Source organism: Oncorhynchus keta, chromosome 34, assembly GCF_023373465.1.
Source record: "Oncorhynchus keta strain PuntledgeMale-10-30-2019 chromosome 34, Oket_V2, whole genome shotgun sequence".
In the NCBI taxonomy this organism is placed as follows: domain Eukaryota; kingdom Metazoa; phylum Chordata; class Actinopteri; order Salmoniformes; family Salmonidae; genus Oncorhynchus; species Oncorhynchus keta.
The window spans coordinates 78,054,596-78,081,875 of NC_068454.1; the positions used below are offsets into that span (position 1 = coordinate 78,054,596).

Genomic DNA, 27,280 nt, shown 5'->3' on the forward strand with positions numbered 1-27,280 from the left:
CGCATACGCCCTCCAACGATTCTCTCCCTCTCTGTGCAAACCTCTTAGCCCCGCTGTGATCCCTCACAGACCTTCAACCTGCCCCGGGAGTCTCTATAACAACATGCCCACCTCGGCCCTCCTTCCCTCCCACCTCGCTACGACAGACACTGCCGCTGGCCTATCGCACCGTGGCCGACCCCTGTGCCCTGCCCACCCCAGCGGTCCCTCTCCAGCCCCGCCAGAGCCAATCCGCGGCGGGGTGTAAAGTAGGGCAAGCCGCTTCCTGGTTCAAGGAGGAGCTGCCTGGAGTTGGAATGGGCCAGCGGAGTCTGAGAGGGGGGAGAACAGCCCAGCGAGCCGGCGGTCTGCAAAGAGAGAGCCGAGGCAGGGGGATATAAACGCCGACAGAGAGACAAGAAGAGGCGGATATTACAGAGAACTCCCGGATGATACGTGGTTCGTCAGAGGGACTGGTGTGAGATTTTGGACAGTGCCGAGAGAGCGGTGACCCCCGGGGGGAGAGAGACGGGTGGGAGTGAATACAGGAAGTACAGAAGCCGGTCAGGTGGGACGCGACGAGATAACATAGGTGACACCGGCGCACAGGTAAACCCGCTCCCTAACTCGCTCTCTGTTTTGGGGGGATATTATGGAATTCTTAAAGTTAGGATTTAACGCTTGTCTTTCCCATTTTCTATAACAACCGCCCCCCCGGTCCTAACCGGGGATACGGGAGGACTACGTCATGGGTATTCGGTAACTCCCGTGTGACGTGTCTACAATAATTTCTCCCTATGATTTTCGCGCTCTCTTTTCCTAGAGGCTTATTTTGACACAAGAACACATACTATTTAAATGACATTAGCAGAGAATATTTATGTGATCTCAGGTTAGTTGCTGTGTGTTGCTACCTGTGTGGATGTGGCCAGGTGAACAAGCAGGGTCGACGGGTACACTTCTGGAGGCTTGGCTTCTAATTATAGCAGCGAACACCGGCTGACATCCAAAACCTAACCTGTTCTCACGCACATCACCGGCCTCTGTAGGCAATAAGCCATGTGCTCCACCACAGGGCAACTTTGGCCACGAATTATATTATTCCACGACCCTTTCAGTGGGCTATGCTGTTGTCACCACACGTTGACATCCTTTATCTTAAATTCTATAGCTCTGTTGCTGATGTAATGTTCTTGAAATGTATATTAACGCTGGATGGGTGAGGGCTTTTAAATGTATAAAACTTTGGCTATGGATGATGGGAGGCTGTCATGTGTGCCTGTGACTGCATGAGTGTAGTGTTGTGTGTGTGTGTGTGGGTTGCTGACTCGCCCCTCTTGTGGTACAGACAGACCTGCTGAACCTGCCAAACTGGCTTGGGTTTGGTCCTCTGTCTGAGTTTGTTGTTTGATATATGGAAGAACACCATGTTATTAGTCCAATCCACTGAAGGGTTTCTGGTCTACAATATTCTTTAGGTGGTTTGAAATGTTTATTTTTCGCACAATAGTTCTCCAAACAGTGTTGGGTCTAGACCTGAACTTCAGTGCACCTGGAAGGAATAAGGAAAACATTTGCCCTGTAACAGTTTGTAGGCTAATATTTGTACTGTGGGTTTCCGTGTGTGATCTTGACAAATAGGTATTGTTGACGTCTTTGATGCAGATTAGATTTGTCACCAATCCCAACTCTGTGAATAATTCCACTATTTAGTGTGAGAGATGGAAGGGAAAAGAGAGCGAGAAGCAGAAACAATTCTGCACTGTCAACCCTAATTGCCACTTGTCTGAATTGAAGCAGTCTTACTACCAACTAAATGACAGTTGGGAGACCTGGAAAGTCTGTGTAGACTGTCTTTGGCTTAGTGGTAACTGATCTACCCCTCCCTCTTCTCATCTCCTTCTGGTGTCATGGTAACTTAATTACTCCGGTCATTTACTAGATCGGACTGTTCTCATGACCCCTCTCTCTCCCTACCACACACATGTTCACATGTACACACTCACAAACACCAAATTACATTTACATGCACCTTCTCAATTATGACATATAATGGGTATAGTCTCTGGTCTTGCCACTGAGTATGGCATAGTGTGTGTGTGTGTCTGAGGATGTCTGTGGTCCTACACAGGTGTGTGCTGTGCCTGTTTCTCAGCCCTGTTCATTGTTAGTGTAGGCCACTTCTGCTCTGTGGCCTGGTGAAGTGGGAAGTGGTCTTTCTCCATCCCCCACCCTGAACCCCTCACCATGTCTAACACATCATCTGACACACTGTGTGTTTAGGTTCATTTTCTTTCTTTTTATTCACTCTTTATACACCACTTCTCATGTATCTTTTGGTCTCCTGTTTGTCTCTCTTCTCCTTCACTTATTCCCTCAGTATTTGACCCCGTTCCTACCCTGTGTCTCTGTCTCACGAAGCAGATATTAAATACTGTGCCTAGAGAAACTATTCAACCCCTTGACTTATCCAAGGTTTTGTTGCATCAAAGTGGGATTCAAATGGATTTAATTGTTATTTTTTTGTCAATGATCTAAACAAAATACTCTGATGACCAAGTGGAAGAAAATTCCCATTAACATTTTGTTGTGTTAATAGCCTGAAATTTAAAATTGTTTCAATTGAGATTTTTTGGTCACTGATACAGACAATACCCTATAATGTCAAAGTGGAATTGTTTTTTTAGTTTTTTATTTTAGCAAGCCAGGAGTCCAAATTTATTTGTAACAAGTCACATAATAAGTTTTGGACTCACTCTGTGTGCAATAATAGTGTTTAACATGATTTTTAAATGACTACCTCATCTTTGTATCCCATCACATATAATTAAATCTGTTTTGTCCCTTAGTCGAGCAGTGAATTTCAAACACAGATTCAACCATTGTCCTGCTGAAAGGGGAATAAATCTCCCAGTGTCTGGTGGAAAGCAGACTGAATCATAACTTCACAATGCTCAAAGGATTTTACCTGTGCTTATTTTCCATTCCATTTATTTATTTATTTATCCTGAAAAACTCCCTGGTCAGTCCTTAACGCATTACAAGCATACCCATAGCAAGTTGCAGTCACCATTATACTTGAACATATGGAGAGTGGTACTCAGTAATGGTTAAAACATTTGCCCTCAACATGAGTTGCTTTGCCACAGGTTTTTTTGCAGTATTACTTTAGTGCCTTGTTGAAGCACAAAAACAGGATGCCTGTATAGAATATTTATTCTGTACAGGCTAGAAGCACTTATTTTCACTCTGCCAATTAGGTTAGTATTGAAGAAACTACAATGCTGTTGATCCATCCTCTCTGGTTTCTCCCATTACAGCCATTAAACTCTTTTTAACTGTTTTTGTCACCAATGGCCTCATGGTGAAATCCCTAAGCAGTTTACTTCCTTTCCAGCAACTCAGGAGTTATGAAGGACATAGCCTGTATCTTTGTAGTGACTGTGTATTGAGACACCATCCAAAGTGTAATTCATAACTTCACAATGCTCAAAGGGATATTTAATGTCTGCTCTTGAATTTTGTTTTACCAATAGGCACCCTTCTTTGTGAGGCATTGGAAAACCTCCCTGGTCTTTGTGGTTGAATACAGTGCATTCAGACCCCTTTACTTTTTCACATTTTGTTACTTTAAAGCCTTATTCTAAAATGGATTTTTAAAAATCCTCTCATCAATCTACACACAATGGCCCACATAACGACAAAGCCAAAACAGGTTTTTAGAAATATCACAGGGGTGATACCCCGGACAGCCCCGATTTACATAAATATTCAGACCCTTTACTCAGTACTTTGTTGAAGCACCATCAATCTTCTTGGATATAACGCTACAAGCTTGTCACACCTGTATTTGTGGAGTTTCTCCCATTCTTCTCTGCAGATCCTCTCAAGCTCTGTCATGTTGGATGGGGAGCGTCGCTGCACAGCTATTTTCAGGTCTCTTCAGGGATGTTCAAATCGGGTTCAAGTCCGAGCTCTGTCTGGGCTACTCAAGGACTTTGAGACTTGTCCTGAAGCCACTCCTGCATTGTCTTGGCTGTGTGTTTAGGGTCGTTGTCCTGTTAGAAGGTGAACCTTCGCCCCAGTCGGAGGTTCTGAGCGCTCTGGAGCAGGTTCTCATCAAGGATCTCTGTACTTTGCTCCATTCAGCTTTCCCTCAATCCTGACTAGTCTCCCAGTCCCTGCCGCTGAAAAACATCCCCACAGCAGGATGCTGCCACCACCATGCTTCACTATAGGGATGGTGCCAGGTTTCCTCCAGATGTGACAGTTGGCATTCAGGCCAAAGACTTCAATCTTGGTTTCATCAGACTGGAGAATCTTGTTTCTCATGGTGTGAGAGTCCTTTTGGTGCTTTTTGGCAAACTCCAAGCATGCTGTCACGTGCCTTTTACCAAGGAGTGGCTTTCATCTGGCCACTCTACCATAAAGGCCTGATTGGTGGAGTGCTGCAGAGATTGTTGTGCTTCTGGAAGGTTCTCGTCTTCACAGAGAAACTCTGGAGCACTGTCAGAGTGACCATCAGGTTCTTGGTCACCTCGCTGACCAACGTCCTTCTCCCCCGATTGCACAGTCAGTTCTAGGAAGAGTCTTGGTGGTTCCAAACATCTTCCATTTAAGAATGATGGAGGCCTCTGTGTTCTTGGGGACCTTCAATGCTGCAGAAACATTTTGGTACCCTTCCCCAGATCTGTGCCTCGACACAATCCTGTCTCTGTGCTCTAAGGACAAGTCCTTCGACCTCATGGCTTGGTTTTTGCTCTGACATGCACTGTCAACTGTGGGACCTTATATAGGCAGGTGTGTGCCTTTCCAAATCATGTCCAATCAATTTAATTTACCACAGGTGGACTCCAATCAAATTGTAGAAACATCTCAATAATTATTATTTGAACAGGATGCACCTGAGATCAATTTTAAGTCTTATAGCAAAGGGTCTGAGTATTTGTGTAAATAAGGTATTTCTGTTTTATATTTGAATAAATTAGCAAAATAAAAATAAAACATGTTTTTCACTTTGTCATTATGGCGTGTTATGTGTAGATTGATGAGGGAAAAACAATATTTAATCAATTTTGGAATAAGGCTGTAACGTAACAAAATGTAGAAAAAGTGAGAGTCTGAATTCTTTCAGAATGCACTGTACACTATATGTGTTAGAAATTCACTACTCGACTGAGGGACCTTACAGATAATTCTATGTCTGGGGTACAGAGATGGGGTGGTCATTCATATCATGTTAACCACTACTATTACACACAGAGTGAGTCGCTGCAATTTATTATGTGTTTTGTTAAGCAAATTTGTACTCAAGAACCTATTTTGGCTTGCATTAACAAAAGGGTTGAATGCCTATTGAGTCAAGACATTAATTTATAAAAATGTCAATCTAAATTCCCCTTTGACATTCTAGGATATTGTGTGTAGATTAGTGACACAAAATCTCAATTTAATCCATTTTAAATTCAGGCTGTAACACAACAGAATGTGGAAAAAGTCAAGGGGTTGAACATTTTCTGAAGGCACTGTATGTGTATCTTGGTGTCAGTCCACTGGGATCAATAAAGTTTGTTCAAATCCAAATCATCTAACCATCCAAACATCTCATCCCCTAGGCTTTGTATCCCTGGAAACCTTTTGGCTCCGCTGGAGAAGAACAGAAGCAGGAAGAAGTGGAAAATAGAGAGGGAGGAAGAGAGCAGGGACCCGTCCTCCTCTGAGTTTATGGACTGGAGGTAAGAGGTGTGGAATGTTGAGTGTTGCACATTAACTGCATTGAACTAAAGAAAGTCTTATTGTCCCAGTCGCTGACAGCGCCTGTCCTACTATAGGTGTAGAAACTAGAGATTATATGACATGGCTGCCCTGGGGTGCTGCAGGCCACTCTCATTTTAAAAAAAATCAGTGAACCTTCATACATGTTCAAATGTGTTGAATGACGGCACCCCCATAAGATAGTGATTTTAGTACAGTCCAGTATGTGTCAGGAAGGAACACTCCAGAGTCTCACTCTGTCTTCTTTCACTGATACTCAGCCAGGCTTTTGGACTCAGTGTTTGGAATACGGTTCACTTGAACACGCAAATCCAAGCGCCAGCAATGGCTACATTTACATAAAGTAATTTAGCAAACGCTGTACTTCGAGTTAGTGTGTGGGTGGGTGTGTGTGTGTTCGCGAGCAAGTGACAGATCATGTGATTGGGGCCGTGCAGAAGTGTGTGTGTGTGTGTGTGTGTGTTATAGTAGGGTGGTGGGGTTGGGGGGTGTAACAACAGTGAGTGGTCTTTAAAGGAAAGAGGAACGTTTTAAGATAAGACACACACACACACACAATTCCATTCCAGTAAGTATATGAAATGGGGCATGTGGCCCCGTATATAAATTCCCCCTGTTCACAATAGGGGTTTCAGTTTCAGATACATACAGTAGGCTGAGTGGGAGGACAAGACAGGGGGGGAGAGAGGAGGGGAGGATCAAAGTCCCCCATCATCCCTTTACTCACCACCCATCAGCAGATTTATCCAGAGCTTCCTCCCTTCCTTTCCTTCTATACCTTTATCATCCCCTTCATATCAAATGTATCTTCTTTATCTCTCATCCCCCATCATCCCTTCATACACCATCCACATCTCTTTATCCTGTTCCCCTACACCACCCATTCAGTCCTCCTTTATCTGCTCAGCTCCTTCATCCATCCATATCCCTTCATAACTCTCCCTGTTCCCCTACACCACCCATTCAGTCCTCCTCCTTTATCTGCTCAGCTCCTTCATCCATTATCCCTTTCCATATTCCCTCATTTTCCCACTCTTAGAAGGGTTGAACTTTTAGACTACTCTATTAGCGCCATCATAGAGTTTCTGCATATTATCCATTATTCCATTCACACACAGTGGTCTGAGTCAGGGACATGTTCTGTTTGGTTATTACCATATAAGGGCAGTAAAAAGCTTTGAACCAATACACTTCATGTAGGCCTTAACCATAATGTCGAGATACTGTGCCACTGACTAAGGTACTCTACTGAATGTTCATGGACCCCACAGCCTAGTTTGCCTCCAGTAGATCTGTCTCACTAGAGGAAGTAGTGCATTTGGCATTTCTCCTTTTTCAGTCTCCAGTTTCTGTTGTGTTTCACAGCCCTCTCTCTCTCTCGACCACCGGCCTGACAGCCTACCAACTCACACCACCCGCCTACTGCCAGGGGGATGGAAGAGCAGGAAGTGGCAATACTTTACTTCCTGTAATGACAGACACACCTTTAAGATGAAAAGAGTGTTAAAAAGTAGTGACAGAGAACATGATTTGTTTTTCTGGTAATGGTGTAAATGTTGGTGTAGATAGTGAGGGGGCGTTGCTCATAAACAGGTACAGTGAGCCAGCGGTTCAGGGAAAGAGAGACAATGACACACCGCAGAGAATCATCTCCTGTATCTTGTTGTGAAAATGACCCCTAACCTTTTAGATACATTTTGATGAGAAATGACAGCTTGATGTTGTAGCTGTTGTAAGTACAGTACCATGAGAAGGCAGTATTCCAGACATTGAGAGTGGGCAGTATTCCAGACATTGAGCTCTATTCGATGAGTTAAGCACCAGTAGAATTTTCCCCGTCAACGTTTGAATCTTTAGTCAAAGTGCTGTACTGCTGTAATTGGACGAGAGATGGGTGGGTGTTCTGACCAGTGACAGTAAGGCAGACATTCTGTTGTGTTTCTCAAAGGACAGCTGAAATAACCGCATATTCTATGTATCAACCGTTTCAGCCACAGATTACAGTAAAAGCAACCGCTCACCCCCCTATTGACAAAGCCCAGAAAACACTACTACAGTATCGTCCTGATGATGTCAACGAAGTGTTCCACCTTTTGAGCTTTACGACCTCTGATTGGGACTGTTAAACTAAACACACACTGTTCGTCACATGTTGACATGGTCTGGAGAGGATATCAGACTAACTGTCATTGTTTTTTTATACTCAAGTTTCCATTTCCCTGTCCCCTACCACTATCAATATCTCTCTTTCTCCCTGTCCCCTACCACTATCAATATCTCTCTTTCTCCCTGTCCCCTACCACTATCAATATCTCTCTTTCTCCCTGTCCCCTACCACTATCAATATCTCTCTTTCTCCCTGTCCCCTACCGCTATCAATATCTCTCTTTCTCCCTGTCCCCTACCACTATCAATATCTCTCTTTCTCCCTGTCCCCTACCACTATCAATATCTCTCTTTCTCCCTGTCCCCTACCACTATCAATATCTCTCTTTCTCCCTGTCCCCTACCACTATCAATATCTCTCTTTCTCCCTGTCCCCTACCACTATCAATATCTCTCTTTCTCCCTGTCCCCTACCACTATCAATATCTCTCTTTCTCCCTGTCCCCTACCACTATCAATATCTCTCTTTCTCCCTGTCCCCTACCACTATCAATATCTCTCTTTCTCCCTGTCCCCTACCGCTATCAATATCTCTCTTTCTCCCTGTCCCCTACCTCTATCAATATCTCTCTTTCTCCCTGTCCCCTACCGCTATCAATATCTCTCTTTCTCCTGTCCCCTACCGCTATCAATATCTCTCTTTCTCCCTGTCCCCTACCGCTATCAATATCTCTCTTTCTCCCTGTCCCCTACCGCTATCAATATCTCTCTTTCTCCCTGTCCCCTACCGCTATCAATATCTCTCTTTCTCCCTGTCCCCTATCGCTATCAATATCTCTCGCTTTCTCCCTGTCCCCTACCGCTATCAATATCTCTCTCGCTTTCTCCCTGTCCCCTACCGCTATCAATATCTCTCTCGCTTTCTCCCTGTCCCCTACTGCTATCAATATTTCTCTTTCTCCCTGTCCCCTACTGCTATCAATATCTCTCTCTCTTTCTGTCCCCTACCGCTATCAATATATCTCTTTCTCCCTGTCCCCTACCGCTATCAATATCTCTCTTTCTCCAGGTCCGCTATCAATATCTCTCTCTTTCTTCCTGTCCCCTACCACTATCAATATCTCTCTTTCTCCCTATCCCCTACCGCTATCAATATCTCTCTTTCTCCCTGTCCCCTACCGCTATCAATATCTCTCTTTCTCCCTGTCCACTACCGCTATCAATATCTCTCTTTCTCCCTGTCCCCTACCGCTATCAATATCTCTCTTTCTCCCTGTCCCCTACCGCTATCAATATCTCTCTCTCTTTCTCCCTGTCCCCTACCGCTATCAATATCTCTCTCTCTCTCTCCCTGTCCCCTACTGCTATCAATATCTCTCTCTTTCTCCCTGTCCCCTACTGCTATCAATATCTCTCTCTCTCCCTGTCCCCTACCGCTATCAATATATCTCTTTCTCCCTGTCCCCTACCGCTATCAATATCTCTCTTTCTCCAGGTCCGCTATCAATATCTCTCTCTCTTTCTTCCTGTCCCCTACCACTATCAATATCTCTCTTTCTCCCTATCCCCTACCGCTATCAATATCTCCCTGTCCCCTACCGCTATCAATATCTTTCTTTCTCCCTGTCCCCTACCGCTATCAATATCTATCTTTCTCCCTGTCCCCTACTGCTATCAATATCTCTCTCTCTTTCTCCCTGTCCCCTACTGCTATCAATATCTCTCTCTCTTTCTCCCTGTCCCCTACTTTTATCAATATCTCTCTCTCTTTCTTCCTGTCCCCTACTGCTATCAATATCTCTCTCTCTTTCTCCCTGTCCCCTGTCCCCTACTGTTATCAATATATCTCTCTTTCTTCCTGTCCCCTACTGCTATCAATATCTCTCTCTCTTTCTCCCTGTCCCCTGTCCCCTACTGTTATCAATATCTCTCTCTCATTCTTCCTGTCCCCTACTGCTATCAATATCTCTCTCTCTTTCTCCCTGTCCCCTACCGCTATCAATATCTCTCTCTCTCCCTGTCCCCTACCACTATCAATATCTATCTTTCTCCCTGTCCCCTACCGCTATCAATATCTCTCTCTCTCTTTCTCCCTGTCCCCTACTGCTATCAATATCTATCTTTCTCCCTGTCCCCTACCGCTATCAATATCTATCTTTCTCCCTGTCCCCTACCGCTATCAATATCTATCTTTCTCCCTGTCCCCTACCACTATCAATATCTCTCTCTCTTTCTCCCTGTCCCCTACCACTATCAATATCTCTCTCTCTTTCTCCGTCCCCTACCGCTATCAATATCTCTCTCGCTTTCTCCCTGTCCCCTACCACTATCAATATCTCTCTTTCTCTCCCTGTCCCCTACACTATCAATATCTCTCTCTTTCTCCCTGTCCCCTACCGCTATCAATATCTCTCTTTCTCCCTGTCCCCTACCGCTATCAATATCTCTCTCTCTTTCTTCCTGTCCCCTACCACTATCAATATCTCTCTCTTTCTCCCTGTCCCCTACCGCTATCAATATCTCTCTCGCTTTCTCCCTGTCCCCTGTCCCCTACCGCTATCAATATCTCTCTTTCTCCCTGTCCCCTACCGCTATCAATATCTATCTTTCTCCCTGTCCCCTACTGCTATCAATATCTCTCTCTCTTTCTTCCTGTCCCCTACTGTTATCAATATCTCTCTCTCTTTCTTCCTGTCCCCTACTGCTATCAATATCTCTCTCTCTTTCTCCCTGTCCCCTGTCCCCTACTGCTATCAATATCTCTCTCTCTTTCTTCCTGTCCCCTACTGTTATCAATATCTCTCTTTCTCCCTGTCCCCTACCGCTATCAATATCTATCTTTCTCCCTGTCCCCTACTGCTATCAATATCTCTCTTTCTCCCTGTCCCCTACCGCTATCAATATCTCTCTTTCCCCTGTCCCCTACCGCTATCAATATCTCTCTTTCCCCTGTCCCCTACCGCTATCAATATCTATCTTTCTCCCTGTCCCCTACTGCTATCAATATCTCTCTCTTTCTCCCTGTCCCCTACTGTTATCAATATCTCTCTTTCTTCCTGTCCCCTACTGCTATCAATATCTCTCTCTCTTTCTCCCTGTCCCCTGTCCTCTACTGTTATCAATATCTCTCTTTCTCCCTGTCCCCTACTGCTATCAATATCTCTCTCTCTTTCTCCCTGTCCCCTACCGCTATCAATATCTCTCTTTCTCCCTGTCCCCTACTGTTATCAATATCTCTCTCTCTCCCTGTCCCCTACCGCTATCAATATATCTTTCTCCCTGTCCCCTACCGCTATCAATATCTCTCTTTCTCCCTGTCCCCTACCACTATCAATATCTCTCTTTCTCCCTGTCCCCTACCACTATCAATATCTCTCTCTCTCCCTGTCCCCTACTGTTATCAATATCTCTCTTTCTCCCTGTCCCCTACTGCTATCAATATCTCTCTTTCTCCCTGTCCCCTACTGCTATCAATATCTCTCTTTCTCCCTGTCCCCTACCGCTATCAATATCTCTCTTTCTCCCTGTCCCCTACCGCTATCAATATCTATCTTTCTCCCTGTCCCCTACCACTATCAATATCTCTCTCTCTTTCTCCCTGTCCCCTACCACTATCAATATCTCTCTCTCTTTCTCCCTGTCCCCTACTGTTCTCAATATCTATCTTTCTCCCTGTCCCCTACCGCTATCAATATCTATCTTTCTCCCTGTCCCCTACCGCTATCAATATCTATCTTTTTCCCTGTCCCCTACCACTATCAATATCTCTCTCTCTTTCTCCCTGTCCCCTACCACTATCAATATCTCTCTCTCTTTCTCCCTGTCCCCTACCACTATCAATATCTATCTTTCTCCCTGTCCCCTACCGCTATCAATATCTATCTTTCTCCCTGTCCCCTACCACTATCAATATCTATCTTTCTCCCTGTCCCCTACCGCTATCAATATCTATCTTTCTCCCTGTCCCCTACCACTATCAATATCTCTCTCTCTTTCTTCCTGTCCCCTACCGCTATCAATATCTATCTTTCTCCCTGTCCCCTACCACTATCAATATCTCTCTCTTTCTTCCTGTCCCCTACCACTATCAATATCTCTCTCTTTCTTCCTGTCCCCTACCGCTATCAATATCTCTCTCTCTTTCTCCCTGTCCCCTACCACTATCAATATCTCTCTCTTTCTTCCTGTCCCCTACCGCTATCAATATCTCTCTCTCTTTCTCCCTGTCCCCTACCACTATCAATATCTCTCTCTTTCTTCCTGTCCCCTACCGCTATCAATATCTCTCTCTCTTTCTCCCTGTCCCCTACCGCTATCAATATCTATCTTTCTCCCTGTCCCCTACCTACCACTATCAATATCTCTCTCTCTTTCTTCCTGTCCCCTACCACTATCAATATCTCTCTCTCTTTCTTCCTGTCCCCTACCACTATCAATATCTCTCTCTCTTTCTTCCTGTCCCCTACCACTATCAATATCTCTCTCTCTTTCTTCCTGTCCCCTACCACTATCAATATCTCTCTCTCTTTCTTCCTGTCCCCTACCACTATCAATATCTCTCTCTCTTCTCCCTGTCCCCTACTGCTATCAATATCTCTCTTTCTTCCTGTCCCCTACCACTATCAATATCTCTCTTTCTTCCTGTCCCCTACCACTATCAATATCTCTCTTCTTTCTTCCTGTCCCCTACCACTATCAATATCTCTCTTTCTCCCTGTCCCCTACTGTTATCAATATCTCTCTTTTCCCTGTCCCCTACCGCTATCAATATCTCTCTTTCTTCCTGTCCCCTACCACTATCAATATCTCTCTCTTTCTTCCTGTCCCCTACCACTATCAATATCTATCTTTCTCCCTGTCCCCTACTGTTATCAATATCTCTCTCTTTCTTCCTGTCCCCTACCACTATCAATATCTCTCTTTCTCCCTATCCCCTACCGCTATCAATATCTCCCTGTCCCCTACCGCTATCAATATCTTTCTCTCTCCCTGTCCCCTACCGCTATCAATATCTCTCTTTCTTCCTGTCCCCTACTGCTATCAATATATCTCTTTCTCCCTGTCCCCTACTGTTATCAATATCTCTCTTTCTCCCTGTCCTCTACCGCTATCAATAGCTCTCTTTCTTCCTGTCCCCCCACTATCAATATCTCTCTTTCTTCCTGTCCCCTACCACTATCAATATCTCTCTCTTTCTTCCTGTCCCCTACCACTATCAATATCTCTCTCTCTTTCTCCCTGTCCCCTACCGCTATCAATATCTCTCTCTCTTTCTTCCTGTCCCCTACCACTATCAATATCTCTTTCTTCCTGTCCCCTACCACTATCAATATCTCTCTTTCTTCCTGTCCCCTACCACTATCAATATCTCTCTCTTTCTTCCTGTCCCCTACCACTATCAATATCTCTCTCTCTTTTCTTCCTGTCCCCTACTGCTATCAATATCTCTCTCTTTCTTCCTGTCCCCTACCGCTATCAATATCTCTTTCTTTCCCTGTCCCCTACCACTATCAATATCTCTTTCTCCCTGTCCCCTACCACTATCAATATCTCTCTTTCTTCCTGTCCCCTACCACTATCAATATCTCTCTCTTTCTTCCTGTCCCCTACCACTATCAATATCTCTCTCTCTTTCTTCCTGTCCCCTACCACTATCAATATCTCTCTCTTTCTTCCTGTCCCCTACCGCTATCAATATCTCTCTTTCTCCCTGTCCCCTACCACTATCAATATCTCTCTCTTTCTTCCTGTCCCCTACTGCTATCAATATCTCTCTCTTTCTCCCTGTCCCCTACTGCTATCAATATCTATCTTTCTCCCTGTCCCCTACCACTATCAATATCTCTCTCTTTCTTCCTGTCCCCTACCACTATCAATATCTCTCTTTCTTCCTGTCCCCTACCACTATCAATATCTCTCTCTTTCTCCTGTCCCTACCACTATCAATATCTCTCTCTTTCTTCCTGTCCCCTACCGCTATCAATATCTCTCTCTCTTTCTTCCTGTCCCCTACCACTATCAATATCTCTCTTTCTCCCTGTCCCCTACCGCTATCAATATCTCTCTTTCTTCCTGTCCCCTACTGCTATCAATATCTCTCTTTCTTTCTTCCTGTCCCCTACCACTATCAATATCTCTCTCTTTCTCCTGTCCCCTACCACTATCAATATCTCTCTCTCTTTCTCCCTGTCCCCTACTGTTATCAATATCTCTCTCTTTCTTCCTGTCCCCTACTGCTATCAATATCTCTCTCTTTCTTCCTGTCCCCTACCACTATCAATATCTCTCTCTTTCTTCCTGTCCCCTACCACTATCAATATCTCTCTTTCTCCCTGTCCCCTACCTACCACTATCAATATCTCTCTCTTTCTCCCTGTCCCCTACTGCTATCAATATCTCTCTTTCTCCAGGTCCCCTACCGCTATCAATCTCTCTTTCTCCCTGTCCCCTACCGCTATCAATATCTCTCTCTCTTTCTTCCTGTCCCCTACTGCTATCAATATCTCTCTTTCTCCCTGTCCCCTACTGTTATCAATATCTCTCTCTCTTTCTCCCTGTCCCCTACCGCTATCAATAGCTCTCTTTCTCCAGGTCCGCTATCAATATCTCTGTCTCTTTCGTCCTGTCCCCTACCACTATCAATATCTCTCTCTCTTTCTTCCTGTCCCCTACCACTATCAATATCTCTCTCTTTCTTCCTGTCCCCTACCACTATCAATATCTCTCTCTTTCTTCCTGTCCCCTACCACTATCAATATCTCTCTTTCTTCCTGTCCCCTACCGCTATCAATATCTCTCTCTTTCTTCCTGTCCCCTACCGCTATCAATATCTCTCTTTCTTCCTGTCCCCTACCACTATCAATATCTCTCTCTCTTTCTTCCTGTCCCCTACCACTATCAATATCTCTCTCTTTCTTCCTGTCCCCTACCACTATCAATATCTCTCTCTCTTTCTTCCTGTCCCCTACCACTATCAATATCTCTCTCTCTTTCTTCCTGTAGGCATATACCGTATAAGTTATATACTGTCTCTTTTTAATAGCTGACATGGTTGTTCCTCCTTTACTTTTCTGTCTGTTTTGTCATCCATTTATCTCTCCATCTCACCTCGTGGTTGTCAGTCCTCACAGCAGAGGAAGAGGAAGCCGATCAGGATCAGTTAGTTTACCGACATCTGTGTGTGTGTGTGTGTTGTGTGTCAATGTGTGTGTGTTTGTAGGGGTTTGTGTCTATGTGCATGTTTGTCTGTCTGTGTGGGTGTGGATGTGTCTGTGTGTGTTTGTTTGTAGGGGTATGTGTCTATGAGCATGTATCTCTGTGTATCCTGTGTGTCTTGTCTGTGTGGGTGTGTATGTCTCTGTGTGTGTTTGTAGGGGTGTCATCAATATCTCTGTGTATCTTGTGTGTATCTGTGTGGGTATGTAATGTCTGTGTTGTTTGTAGGGGTCCTGTCCTCCTATGGGTATGTGTCTGTTTGTGTGGGTGTGTATGTGTCTGTCCTGTCCCCTACTGGTGTCTGAGCATGTATCTCTGTGTATCCTGTATCTGTGGGTATGTATGTGTCTGTGTTTGTTTGTAGGGGTGTCTGAGCATGTATCTCTGTATGGGTGTGTGTCTGTTTCTGTTTCTTTGTCCTGTGTCTAACATGTATCTCTGTGTTCTTGTGTTTGTAGGGGTATGTGTTTATCAATATCTCTGTGTATGGGTGTGTTTGTTTGTACCACTATGAGCATGTATCTCTGTTTGGGTGTGTGTGTTTGTAGGGGTAAACTATCAATATCTCTTTCTGGGTCCCTGTGTTTGTACCACTATGAGCATGTATCTCTGTGTATCTGTTCTGCATGTGTCATGAGCATGTATGTCCCCTGTTTGCTATCAATATGTGTTTATTCCTGTACCACTATGTATGGGTCTGTTGTTTGTCCCCTACCACTATGGCAATATCTCTCTTTCTTGTTTGTAGGCATATACCTATAAGCATTATATACTGGTCTTTTTAATAGCTGACATGAGCATGTATCCTCTGTTACTTTGTCTGTCATTGTCATCCATTTATCTCTCCATCTGGGTGTGTGGTTGTCAGTCCTCACAGCAGAGGAAATGGTAGGGGTATCAGTTGTTTTGCGTATCGGTGTGTGTGTTTGTAGGGGTTTGTGTCTGTGTGTGTTTGTCTGTCTGTGTGGGTGTGTATGTGTCTGTGTGTTTGTAGGGGTATGTGTCTATGTGCATGTATCTCTGTGTGTGTGTGTGTGTCCATCCTAGCGTGTGTTTTGCGACATCATTCTCTGAAAAGGGAGGTAATGTGTAAGACAGAGGAACAGCTGTCGAGACCCTCCCTTATGATGTGGTAACTTCACCCAGCAAGCAGACACACACACACACAGTGCATCAAGTACACAAGTCACACACAGACACACACATTATCACATTGAAACACACACAAGCTTTTTTCACCCGTTTGTAAAAACACACAAACTCACAGAAGTTCTGCACATAAATGGACCACTCATTCACACACTGCTGTTCACACATGTTGTCTTGGGGGCTGGCTGAAACTGCTGACCAGATACAGATAGAAGGTGTGAAACCACTTTGTCAGCATGTGTTAGAACTGGTAAAGCCCTCCCATACACATGTGTATATATATACACACACACACATGCATTGACACACACACACACAAATAATCCTTTCTCAGGCCTGTGTGTGTGTGTGTTCCCCATCTTTGTGAAACTCCCTTTCACTGATTGCTAATGATAGCGATTGCTACCACATCTCCCCTCAGACATCTGCAGACACACACCTGCAAGGACTCACTGCAGCTACTTCCTGTCACAGTCTCTCGCTCCCTCCCCCTTTCTTTCTCTCTTCTAACATTCTCTGTTTCTCTAACCTCTGTTCACGTCACTGTTCCTCTCCGTCTCATCTCTCTGCCTTTCTGTCCCCCCCTCTCTCTTTGTAACAGAACTCTTCTCTAATTTCTTGTCTCTGACACAGGTTGTTGGTAAAGTCTTGATTTTCCTGTGAGATTTACCCCCACCCTGCCTCATTCTATACCTATCTTTACATCTTTTTACCCCCACCCCTCACTCACTCGTTGGCTGACAGTCTTTTACCACCTCTCCTCTCCCACTCTCTGCTTTCCTGGTATGTTCTCTAGGAACACGTCTATTTTAAAGTCAAACAAACCTCAGCCGTATTCTTCTCATCTCCTTGATCTCCCCTCAAATCTCAGACCCCCTTTCCTCTTTCCAACCTCACATTTCTCTCTCTTTTTTTCTCCCTCTTCTCTCCTCACTCCTGTTTTTGGCAGAGAGGCGTGTCTGCTCTATACAATACGTTTCTATGTGAAGGTTCTGTACCGTTCGTCCCTCCTGAATAAAACCCTTGATTCCCATCGGTAAATTGGGATAACATGCAAAATGTCCTCGGTGTGGTGGGAGGGCTGGGTTAAGGGCCTCCGCTCTGTACTGCTCTGCCAGTCAAATGAATAATGTAATGTGTTCTTGGAACTAAGACCTCAACACACACACACACACACACTGCCCCAGTTTAGCTAAGCAGAGGGGCTGGATGCAGGTACAAAAGGATCGTAAGATTGGAACCTTTTCCTGGATATGATTTGTGTGTTTTTGTTACTTGGCCACTGTTAAGAATGTCCTCCATCCTGGCAGATCTTTATTGCATGGTTGAGTGCAATTATTATTCCCTATATAATCACATAGTTTTCATCTTTATAGAATTGCTTTAGCCACGTCTTGGAGGAAATGGATATACCCGTAATTACCATAATGTTGTCTTTATTCTCGTTATCCAGCCTTTTAACGAATTCAAATGAAGATTCAAATTCTCTCTGGTTGGGTCTGTTTTTATATCTCTTTGTAAGATGCAAATAGCCGTTTCAGGGAGAGTTATCAGTGGAGGGAGTAGAGAGGGTCTGGGTTTTATTGTACTTCAGAAACGGTGCAGGGTCAAGATATACTGTAAATGATGATGATGGAGGAAGAGATGGAGAATGGGGATGTGTCTCATATTTAATAACAATTCATACTTGCAACAAGCCTTCATGACATGTTGCGAATGCTTTATAGCTGCTTTATAAATGCCTGTAAATGTATTCATAGTTCATTACATACAGGAGGTACATAGTGTTGCCAACTTGTGTTGGGCTGAATAAGGTTCTGTGTGGGCAGGAGCTCTTCTCATCATCCCCTCTTTTACCTCTTTCACCCCTCCTCTGAGAAGATGCACCTAAACCAACACCTCTCTCCCAGCCTCCTATGTTTAAGAGGGGGAGAGAGGCTTAAACGAGTGTGTGAGAGAAGGAGAATGAGAGAAGGAGATAGAGAATCACTGAGAGCCAGAGGAGCACGTGGAGGAGGAGAAACGGTATGAGCAGAGAATCATGACTCCTAATTTCCTTCTCTCAGGCCTTGTTGTGTTTTGTTTGGGAACAGTAGTTGTTTGGTTCCACCTGTGCTGTTCTGGTTGTCTCATGTAAATTATACATATTTAGAATTGTTCTTGGTTTAATTGAGTTCTTGTTTATTTTGGTTTATGTGTAGTTCTGATGGACCTATAGTATGTTATCCTCCCATGAGTATTTTTCATGTTGTATGTAATGACACATCTCTGTAGGTCTGCTGTGTGTTCTTTAAGGCATCATGGAATAATACATTACACTGCCACCCACCCCTCTCTTAAGCTTTGCATAATAATCTTTATTACATATTAAGAAATTAAGAAATTGTTTTATTGTATCAGAACAAAAAATATATATATTTTATCACACACAATTTAAATACATTTTCAGGGTTACAAATGTTGTTTACAAATATCCTTTATTGAGTTTATGTTCGTACATTGTGTAATTATTTCCAAAAATGTTGTTTCCTTGTTTTCTTTGTAGAAATGTATTTAAGCCTCCCTGGAAAAACAATTATGAACTAAACTAAATGAAACTAAATGAAGAAGTAGCTATATTTTGTAAACTTACATTGCATTTGACATTTGTACAGTATTTCTGGTAAGCTGTGGATTGTTATTGCCTGTGGAACGTGGATGTGAAATACATTCCAGCATTAGAAGTTTGAACATATTATGAATGAACACACACAGAAAGCGTCTGACATCAGAATGAATTGAAACACATTTCTGTGAAGTCATATTTCCCCCCTGGGCCGTTCAGAGCAGAGCTGATATAACTGGTGTGGATTGGGAGACGTTACAGGCTGTAAGGGAAAATAAGCACCAGTGTAATAACAGTCTAATGTCTTGATTGTGTCAACTACTACTGATCTCTCACTTGGTGAACTCCGTTCAAGTTGCAGTCAAAAGGACAATATGTTTCATCATTATTTTGATGGTCCAATTGTTTTTTACTTATTCATTCTATCAGGACCCCATTTAAAGTGTTGTTATTTCCTGTCCAGAAATATGTATATTTCTCCAATACATGTTGAGTTCGAATGGGGCAGTGAACCATTCTAAGAGCTTTTAGAGAGTGGGTGACGTACATGACGAAAGCGAGGGAAGAGGAAGCCGTATTGTCGGAGGGGAGGAAAGGTAGTCAACTGTCGACAGAGGAGTGGGAGTTGAGAATCCGCACCGAAACGGAGAGAGAAGTTGGCCACCAATCATTAAAGAAAAGGGGATGACGAAGTGTTTTATTTTTTGAAAATAAAATTAACTTATTTACTACAATTCTTAATATGGGTTTTAGTTACTATTATAAATATAATAATAATAATAATAATAATATAATAATAATTTGTCACATTTGTTTGTCTTCACTGCTTCCTAATGTCTTTGACATTTCCACGAAGTGTTTTGTAAAGTGGTGTGCCGTTATGTTTTCTTCAACATAACAGTCTGACGACATGTTTTTCCACATACTTTCCACTTGGTTGTTTTTTCTCCGTTTTTACTTCCATTCTTGTGGGAAAAGGAGCTGTTTTCAAATGATTTGTATGTGTGATTAAACACATTCAGTGTATGTTTGGGTGACATTTAATCTATAGTGCTATTGTTGTGAAGAGGGATGCAGCCGTTATGTTTTCCCTGACTGTTAGAACAGTCTGAACAACTAGAAACTGAAACAGGGTGACTCCACATGACTTTCCACAGGGGACGGTTGAGAAAGAGAGAAGGTAGAGAAAGGACATTCTTGGGGGAGAAAGAGAAGGTGAGAAACGACAGGGGACGAGGGGAGAAAGAGATGTAGAGAAACGACAGGGGTGGCTGAAAAGAGAAGGTAGTGAAACGATAGGGGATGAGTTGAGAAAGAGAGAAGGCAGAGAAAGCCAGGGGATGATGGCTGAAAGAGAGAAGGTAGAGAAAGGACAGGGGATGGGGAACAAGAGAAGGCAGAGAAAGGACAGGGGATGAAGGGAGAAAGAGAGAAGGTAGAGAAAGGACAGGGGATGAGGGGAGAAAGAGAAGGCAGAGAAAGGACAGGGGATGAAGGGAGAAAGAGAGAAGGCAGAGAAAGAGAAAATGTCTTGCCGTCAAACAAAGACCATTCCTACTTTTTGTGTGTGTGTGTGTGTGTGTGTGTGTGTGTGTGTGTGTGTGTGTGTGTGTGTGTGTGTGTGTGTGTGTGTGTGTGTGTGTGTGTGTGTGTGTGTGTGTGTGTATTTCAGGGTGTCTCGTTTAAGTGACTCACAATTAGATTAACAGGAATCTTTTCCCTCTTTCCGAACAACACGTATACCCTCCTGAACAACACGTATACCTCCTGAACAACACGTATACCCTTCCCCTCCTGAACAACACGTATACCCTCCTGAACAACACGTATTGAACAACACGTATCCCTCTGAACAACACGTATACCCTTCTGAACAACACGTATACCCTCCTGAACAACACGTATACCCTTCTGAACAACACGTATACCCTTCTGAACAACACGTATACCCTCCTGAACAACACGTATACCCTCCTGAACAACACGTATACCCTTCTGAACAACACGTATACCCTTCTGAACAACACGTATACCCTTCTGAACAACACGTATACCCTTCTGAACAACACGTATACCCTTCTGAACAACACGTATACCCTCCTGAACAACACGTATACCCTCCTGAACAACACGTATACCCTCCTGAACAACACGTATACCCTCCTGAACAACACGTATACCCTTCTGAACAACACGTATACCCTCTGAACAACCACCCCTGAACAACACGTATACCCTTCTTATTTCTGAACAACACGTATACCCTTCTGAACACACGTATACTCTTCTGAACAACACTTTATCTGAACAACACGTATCCCTCCTCTTTACCCTCTGAACAACACGTATAATCTCTGAACTTTTTATCTCCTCTGATTTCCTGAACAACACGTATACCCTTCTGAACAACACGTATACCCTTCTGAACAACACGTATACCCTTCTGAACAACACTTACATCCCCCTTCTGAGGAATCAAAAACCACCCCTTTTTTTTTTTACGACGGAAACTAAACATTAGTATGCTCTTCATGTCTTTATCTCTCACTCCCCTTCTTTTTCTCTTTTCACTTAATCTCTCTTTTTATCTCCTCTGATTTCTAGGAGGGGGATTCTGTTAACATTAACAAAACCTCATCTCATCTTTTTGTTTTGTGCCTCATGACAGGTTCACACACACACACACACACACTGTGTTTTCGGTGGGGATTTTGACCTTTCTGGCAGCACCGTCGATGTCCTCCTCGTCTACAGCTTTTTCCAGGGCGTTGTTTTAGATGCTTACGAGCGTAGGAGACACCTCGAACAAATCTCCCTGAAATCACTTCCTACCTGCTCTGAGAGCGGCGGTGGCACAAACACATGCCAGCGTCGAGAATGTTACATGTTAAGAGTTGTTTTAGTGAACAAGCTTTCATTTGGAGAAGACTTCACAGAGTCAGTCAAAGTTGCCTTATGGATTGTTCTAATGTGACTTTATCATCATCACAGACCATCTGTAATATGGCATGTTGGTTGGTTCATCTAATACCTACCTTGATGTCTGTGGCTGGGTCTATTATGACTCACAGCACCAATATGATTTTGGTTCTTACGTTACTTCTCCTTTAACAATTTTGATGTTGGCTGACTTGGCTAAATTTGCACATATTTGACAATGTTGTAGGGTATTTTTGAGCTTCTTTCAAGGTCCCTCATCAGTAATGTAGGTACATAGAGATCCTTAATTCTGTGCGTAAGTGTCTGGTGGCTGAAGGATGAGACCACGGGCTGCATCTCAATAGCCCAGCACGGCTTCCTTCCTCTTCTTTCTTCTTCTCCGAGAAGAAGAAGCCACGTTAGACTATTGTACCCAAGTTCCCCCCCACCTGTCAAGACAGATGGACAAACATCCCTCCTACCTGTCCATCAGCCAAGGTCAGAGGTCAGATCTGTGGTCGGGGAGGGGCAGGCCAGGAAGTTATGTATTTCAGAAACTTACGATCGCTCGTTTCGGAAAATGGACCCACTGTATTTTGGAGAGAGGGGCGCGTGGGCGAGAAGGGGGAAGGGTATCTCTCAATCTCTCTCTCCGCCGCCAAGCACCTTCTTTTCATAAAACAGGAAGAGAGAGAACGAGCGAGAGAGAAAGAGGTAGACATCCCCAAGGATGAACGCGTAACCCCAACTTCTCTGAACTTGGAGAGTTAAAGGTTTAAGGAGAGCGAGGGAGAATAGAAGGCTGTAACGTAGGAAGGAAGAAGCAAGTAAGAGCGAGGAAGACTGAAGTACAAAAACACTTATGCCATGACACAGACACAGCATCGCCTCCAGTCGACGGTCCCTCTATCAGCCATGAAGGCAGGAAAGGTAGGGGTGCCATTTGGGTTTAGACACAGCTGATGGGTTGAGGTTGGGAGGGTAAGGTTTTGGTAAGGTTCTGTTGATACAGGTGGGATTGGGGTTTCTGTTGAAGTGCGACAATATGAACGTTAGTGTGTGGACTGTATGGGTGGGGTGTGTGTGTTTTTGACATTGCATGAAGATCAACAGACCACAAACTGAACAATGGGGACTCGGGGAGCCAAGAGGGAGACACGCAATGTGTGTGTGTGTGTGTGTGTGTGTGTGTATTTAATGGGGTGTGTCTTGGAGCAGGTTAGTCAGGTGAAACAGAATGTACTGTAGTCGAGGAGAGCCCCTCCAGGGTGCTATGTGGACAGTATTATAGGATGGTTGGGGGGCTGTTGGTGGTTGCTATGGGAGGGAGACAAAGGTGGGGGAGGAGGGGGGAGTTAGTCTGTTGTTTGTGGAAAATGTAGTCTGCTCATGTGAGTGGTACTGTGGAACAGGAGAGGGGGGTTAGGTGAGAGCCAGGGGAACAGGAGAGGAGAGCCCTTGGGTGTTATAAATTAACCTCATCATATGGATACATAGACAATATAGACTTCTATAGACCTGGTAACCTACCTAGAAAGTAGTCTATGGATTAGTAAAATGGAGTAAGACACAAACTTCCGCTGTAGGCCTAAATGCTCTCTCTGTTTCACACTCTCTCACTCTCTTCCTCCATTATACACCTCCCCTGGAGGGCATGTGTGAAAGGGAGGACACAGAGTGGGTGATGAGGTCTTGAAAAGAAGGGAGGAGAAGAACAAGCTTCTGTTATCCTCACATAAAAACTTTTAAACACATCTTGTTTTACCCAACATGAACTCTTCTCTGTTTTCACTTTCCTAAAGTCAAAGTTCTGTTTCAGGAAATACCACACCGCACACTGTTAAGGTTAGACTCAGTGAGCAGAATCCTGACTTGAAATACATCCATATAACTTGAATCTTCCTTTGACGATGTGACATACGCAAAAGCTCTATCACCTTGTGTGTGTGGACGTCGTCCCCAGTACAGTCTGACTCCTCTCTTTCACCTTCCTCTTTCTGTCTCTTCCTCACCTTCGTCTCTCTCTCTATTTCTAATCAAGGAGCTAATACTATCAACCACTGACACACTCTCTCTCGCTCGCTCGCTCGCACCCCTTTCTCCTCTACCCCCTCTGATCCTCCCAGTTGTCCCCCCCTTCCCACCCCCTCTGCCAAAATCACTTTTTCCTGATGCCGTAATCTGGGGTTGAGGGGATGGTAGTTTGAGGGAGAAGGGAGGAGTGATTGAAGGAGGGATAGCACTAAGCTCTTGTTTAATATGGTCCCTCACGTGAAGGAGAGCTCTTTGTGGAAGTCACGTTAGTAATGAAAGGCTACAGTACCAACCATATTTCTCTGCACCGTGACTGCATTAACGAACACAGTTTTACTTGACAAAGGACACGTCCATGCACTGAGGTATTCTAGGTAGGTCAGCATTTGTTTTCTGGTAATCAAAGCCATGAAATGTGATCTATATCAAAAGCATACACAATATTGTTCTGATGTCATTGCTTGACATTCACCACACCAGAAGAAATGTTTTAAAAAACTTTGTCTGATTCTTGTTTTTTTTTTCCATGTAAAAAACCCATCTGTGGCCACTGAATTATTTTGATTCAGCCTGAACTTCAATGTCTGTGTTATTCTAACCAATTGTTCCCTCCTGCAGGTGGCGATGTCTCCAGGAGAGGACGGTCTGATTGGGATCCCCTTCCCAGAGCACAGCAGCGAGATCCTGTTCCGCCTCAACGCCCAGCGCAGGGCGGGGCTACTCTGTGACCTCACCCTGACCTCGCGGGGTGCCCGCTACCCTACCCACCGCTCCGTCATGGCTGCCGTCAGCCTCTACTTCCGCGGGCTGTTTGGAGCGGAGGAGGGGGCCGAGGCGGGGGCCGAGGCGGGGGGAGGAGGAGGGTTCAGTGTGTGCCAGCTGGACTGTGTCGCGCCCGATGCCCTGGATGCCCTGCTGGAGTTTGCCTACACGGCCACCCTGACCATCCGCAGCTCTGGCATGAGAGATGTGTTGAGAGGAGCTCAGTTACTGGGGATCCAGTGTGTGGTTGATGCCTGTAGAGACATACTGGGGGAGACGGCGGGGGAGGTAGAGTGGGAGATGGGGGAGGAGAGGGTACAGGCGGAGAGGGAGAGAAGGGTGGAGAGGGGGATGAAGAAAGGCTCCCGGAGGAAGATAGACAGACGGAGAGTCACCAAGGTGGAGTCATCGCACCTCCAGCCACTGCCTCATCGCCCCAACATTAACACACACCAGCACCCCTCCACTCCTCCTCCACACCCCTCACCTGTTCAAGACGGGGCCCACTCTCATCCCTCCACCCGGCCCCCCAGCCCTGAGCAGGATGAACACCCCCCCACCACGGGACAGAACGGGGAGCGGAAGCAGGGCAGGGATGCAGGGAGAGGGAGTACAGCAGTCAACGGAGGGGTGCACTGGCCTCAGGAGCGCCTCCTCGCCCCCCACCCCCTTCTTCCCCTCTCAGACGACAGGCTGTCAGAAGACGAGGAGGAGATGGAGGGAGTGGGGAACGGTGGGGTGCCCAGCTTTACTTCAGCCCCCCTGGCAGAGCAAGGGGTGGCCACAGGGGCAGGAGGAGGGGGTAGGAAGAGGAAGTCTCAGACCCCCCAGCAGTGTCCTGTCTGTCAGAAGATCATCCACGGAGCAGGGAAGCTGCCCAGACACATGAGAACACACACCGGGGAGAAACCATTCGAGTGCTCGACCTGCGGGGTCCGCTTTACCAGGTATGTGTGTTTAACACTATTATCACCAGGTATGTACCGGTGTGTTTAACACTATTATCACCAGGTATGTACCGGTGTGTTTAACACTATTATCACCAGGTATGTACCGGTGTGTTTAACACTATTATCACCAGGTATGTACCTGTGTTTAACACTATTATCACCAGGTATGTACCTGTGTTTAACACTATTATCACCAGGTATGTACCGGTGTGTTTAACACTATTATCACCAGGTATGTATGTTTAACACTATTATCACCAGGTATGTACCGGTGTTTAACACTATTATCACCAGGTATGTATGTACCTGTGTGTTTTAACACTATTATCACCAGGTATGTATGTACCAGGTATGTGTGTTTAACACTATTATCACCAGGTATGTATGTAACCTGTGTGTTTAACACTATTATCACCAGGTATGTATGTCACCTGTGTGTTTAACACTATTATCACCAGGTGTGTACCTGTGTGTTTAACACTATTATCTACCGGTGTGTTTAACATATTACAGAGCTAGCATTGTTCTACATATGATGCTGAGCCATTATCCTCTTTCCTTTCTCTCTCAGGAATGACAAGTTGAAGATCCACATGCGTAAACACACAGGGGAGCGTCCGTACCCTTGCCCCCACTGCCCTGCCCGCTTCCTGCATTCCTACGACCTAAAGAACCACCTGTCTCTCCATAGTGGAGCACGCCCCTTCGAGTGCCCGCTCTGCCACAAGGCCTTCGCCCGTGAGGACCACCTCCAGCGCCACCGCAAGGGCCTCAGCTGCCTGGAGGTCCGTACCCGGCCGAGGCGTGGGCCTGGGGCTGACCACGGAGAAGAGGGCAGAAGGGTTAGAGGAGGAGGAAGAGGGTGTTCTCCAGACCAACTCGACCCGCTGGAGAATCTGGCCCTGCAGCCCCACGCCTCAGCATTCCACCCCCGTGCTGGAATGGTTAGCCTGCGGGATGGTGCTGAGGCTGGGGGTCAAATGGTGTTCCAGGAGGAGGCTGACGGGGAGCAAGCTATAGCCCTCCTAGGGCCTCACAGGTTACCATACTCTGGTCTGCTGTGGAGAGGCCTGGAGCTGGGGGTGAGAGGGGTGGAGGGGGAGGAGGCAGGCGGGGGCCACTCTCCTCCACTTCAGCATGCAAGATGGGATAAGGAGGCAGAGGAGGAGGCAGAGGAGGATGAGGAAGACGAGTGAGAAGAGAGGAAGAGAAGAGCGTGCATGGATGTGTATGCGTGTGCATGTGTTTGTGTGCACGCATGTGCATTTGTATATGTGTGTGTGTGTGTGTGTGTGTGTGTGTGTGTGTGTGTGTGTGTGTGTGTGTGTGTGTGTGTGTGTGTGTGTGTGTGTGTGTGTGTGTGTGTGTGTGTGTGTGTGTGGCACCTACAGTATGGATGGGGATCTCACTCAGGTGACTGGACCTCCTTCTTACAAAGCGCTTAGAAAGACTAAACGACAGAGAAAGAATAATGGAAAACGGGTTTTCTGATTTGTTATTGTTGTTTCATGGCTCTCTGTTTTTATTTCTGTTGTCTTTTATTTCTATTTTCCATTATTTCTATTTTATTTCATGCTGTGGTTATTCTTATTAGCTGTACATAATTTCTGTTGTCTTTATTTCTATTTTCCATTATTTCTATTTTTAAAGGCTTTATTGAGGGAATGTTTTGCACATAGATGTGCTGATGGGGATATGGGGTTCTTTTCTCTCACTATGCAAACTGAAGTCAGGAGATGAGAAATGTGTCCAGATGTAAAAAAAAAGAAAAAAAAAAAGAATAGAA

The 27,280-nt window shown here is 44.9% G+C and overlaps 1 protein-coding gene across 3 annotated transcripts; it reads left to right on the forward strand.

Moving 5' to 3' along the window:
* On the forward strand, window positions 1–27,092 carry LOC118374770 (zinc finger and BTB domain-containing protein 7B-like). 3 transcript variants are annotated; one of them, XM_052495122.1, is made up of 4 exons: window positions 1–588; window positions 5,595–5,721; window positions 24,401–25,491; window positions 26,066–27,092. In XM_052495122.1, exons 3-4 carry the CDS (start codon window positions 24,407–24,409, stop codon window positions 26,688–26,690), a joined length of 1,710 nt encoding a protein of 569 aa, XP_052351082.1. In that variant the 5' UTR covers window positions 1–588; window positions 5,595–5,721; window positions 24,401–24,406; the 3' UTR covers window positions 26,691–27,092. The 3 variants fall into 3 exon arrangements, with proteins under 3 accessions (XP_052351082.1, XP_052351081.1, XP_035617153.2); XM_052495121.1 differs by having other exon boundaries at window positions 2–588; window positions 5,595–5,714; XM_035761260.2 differs by lacking the exons at window positions 1–588; window positions 5,595–5,721 and adding an exon at window positions 22,444–22,678.
* The last annotated feature ends 188 nt before the right edge of the window (window positions 27,093–27,280 follow it).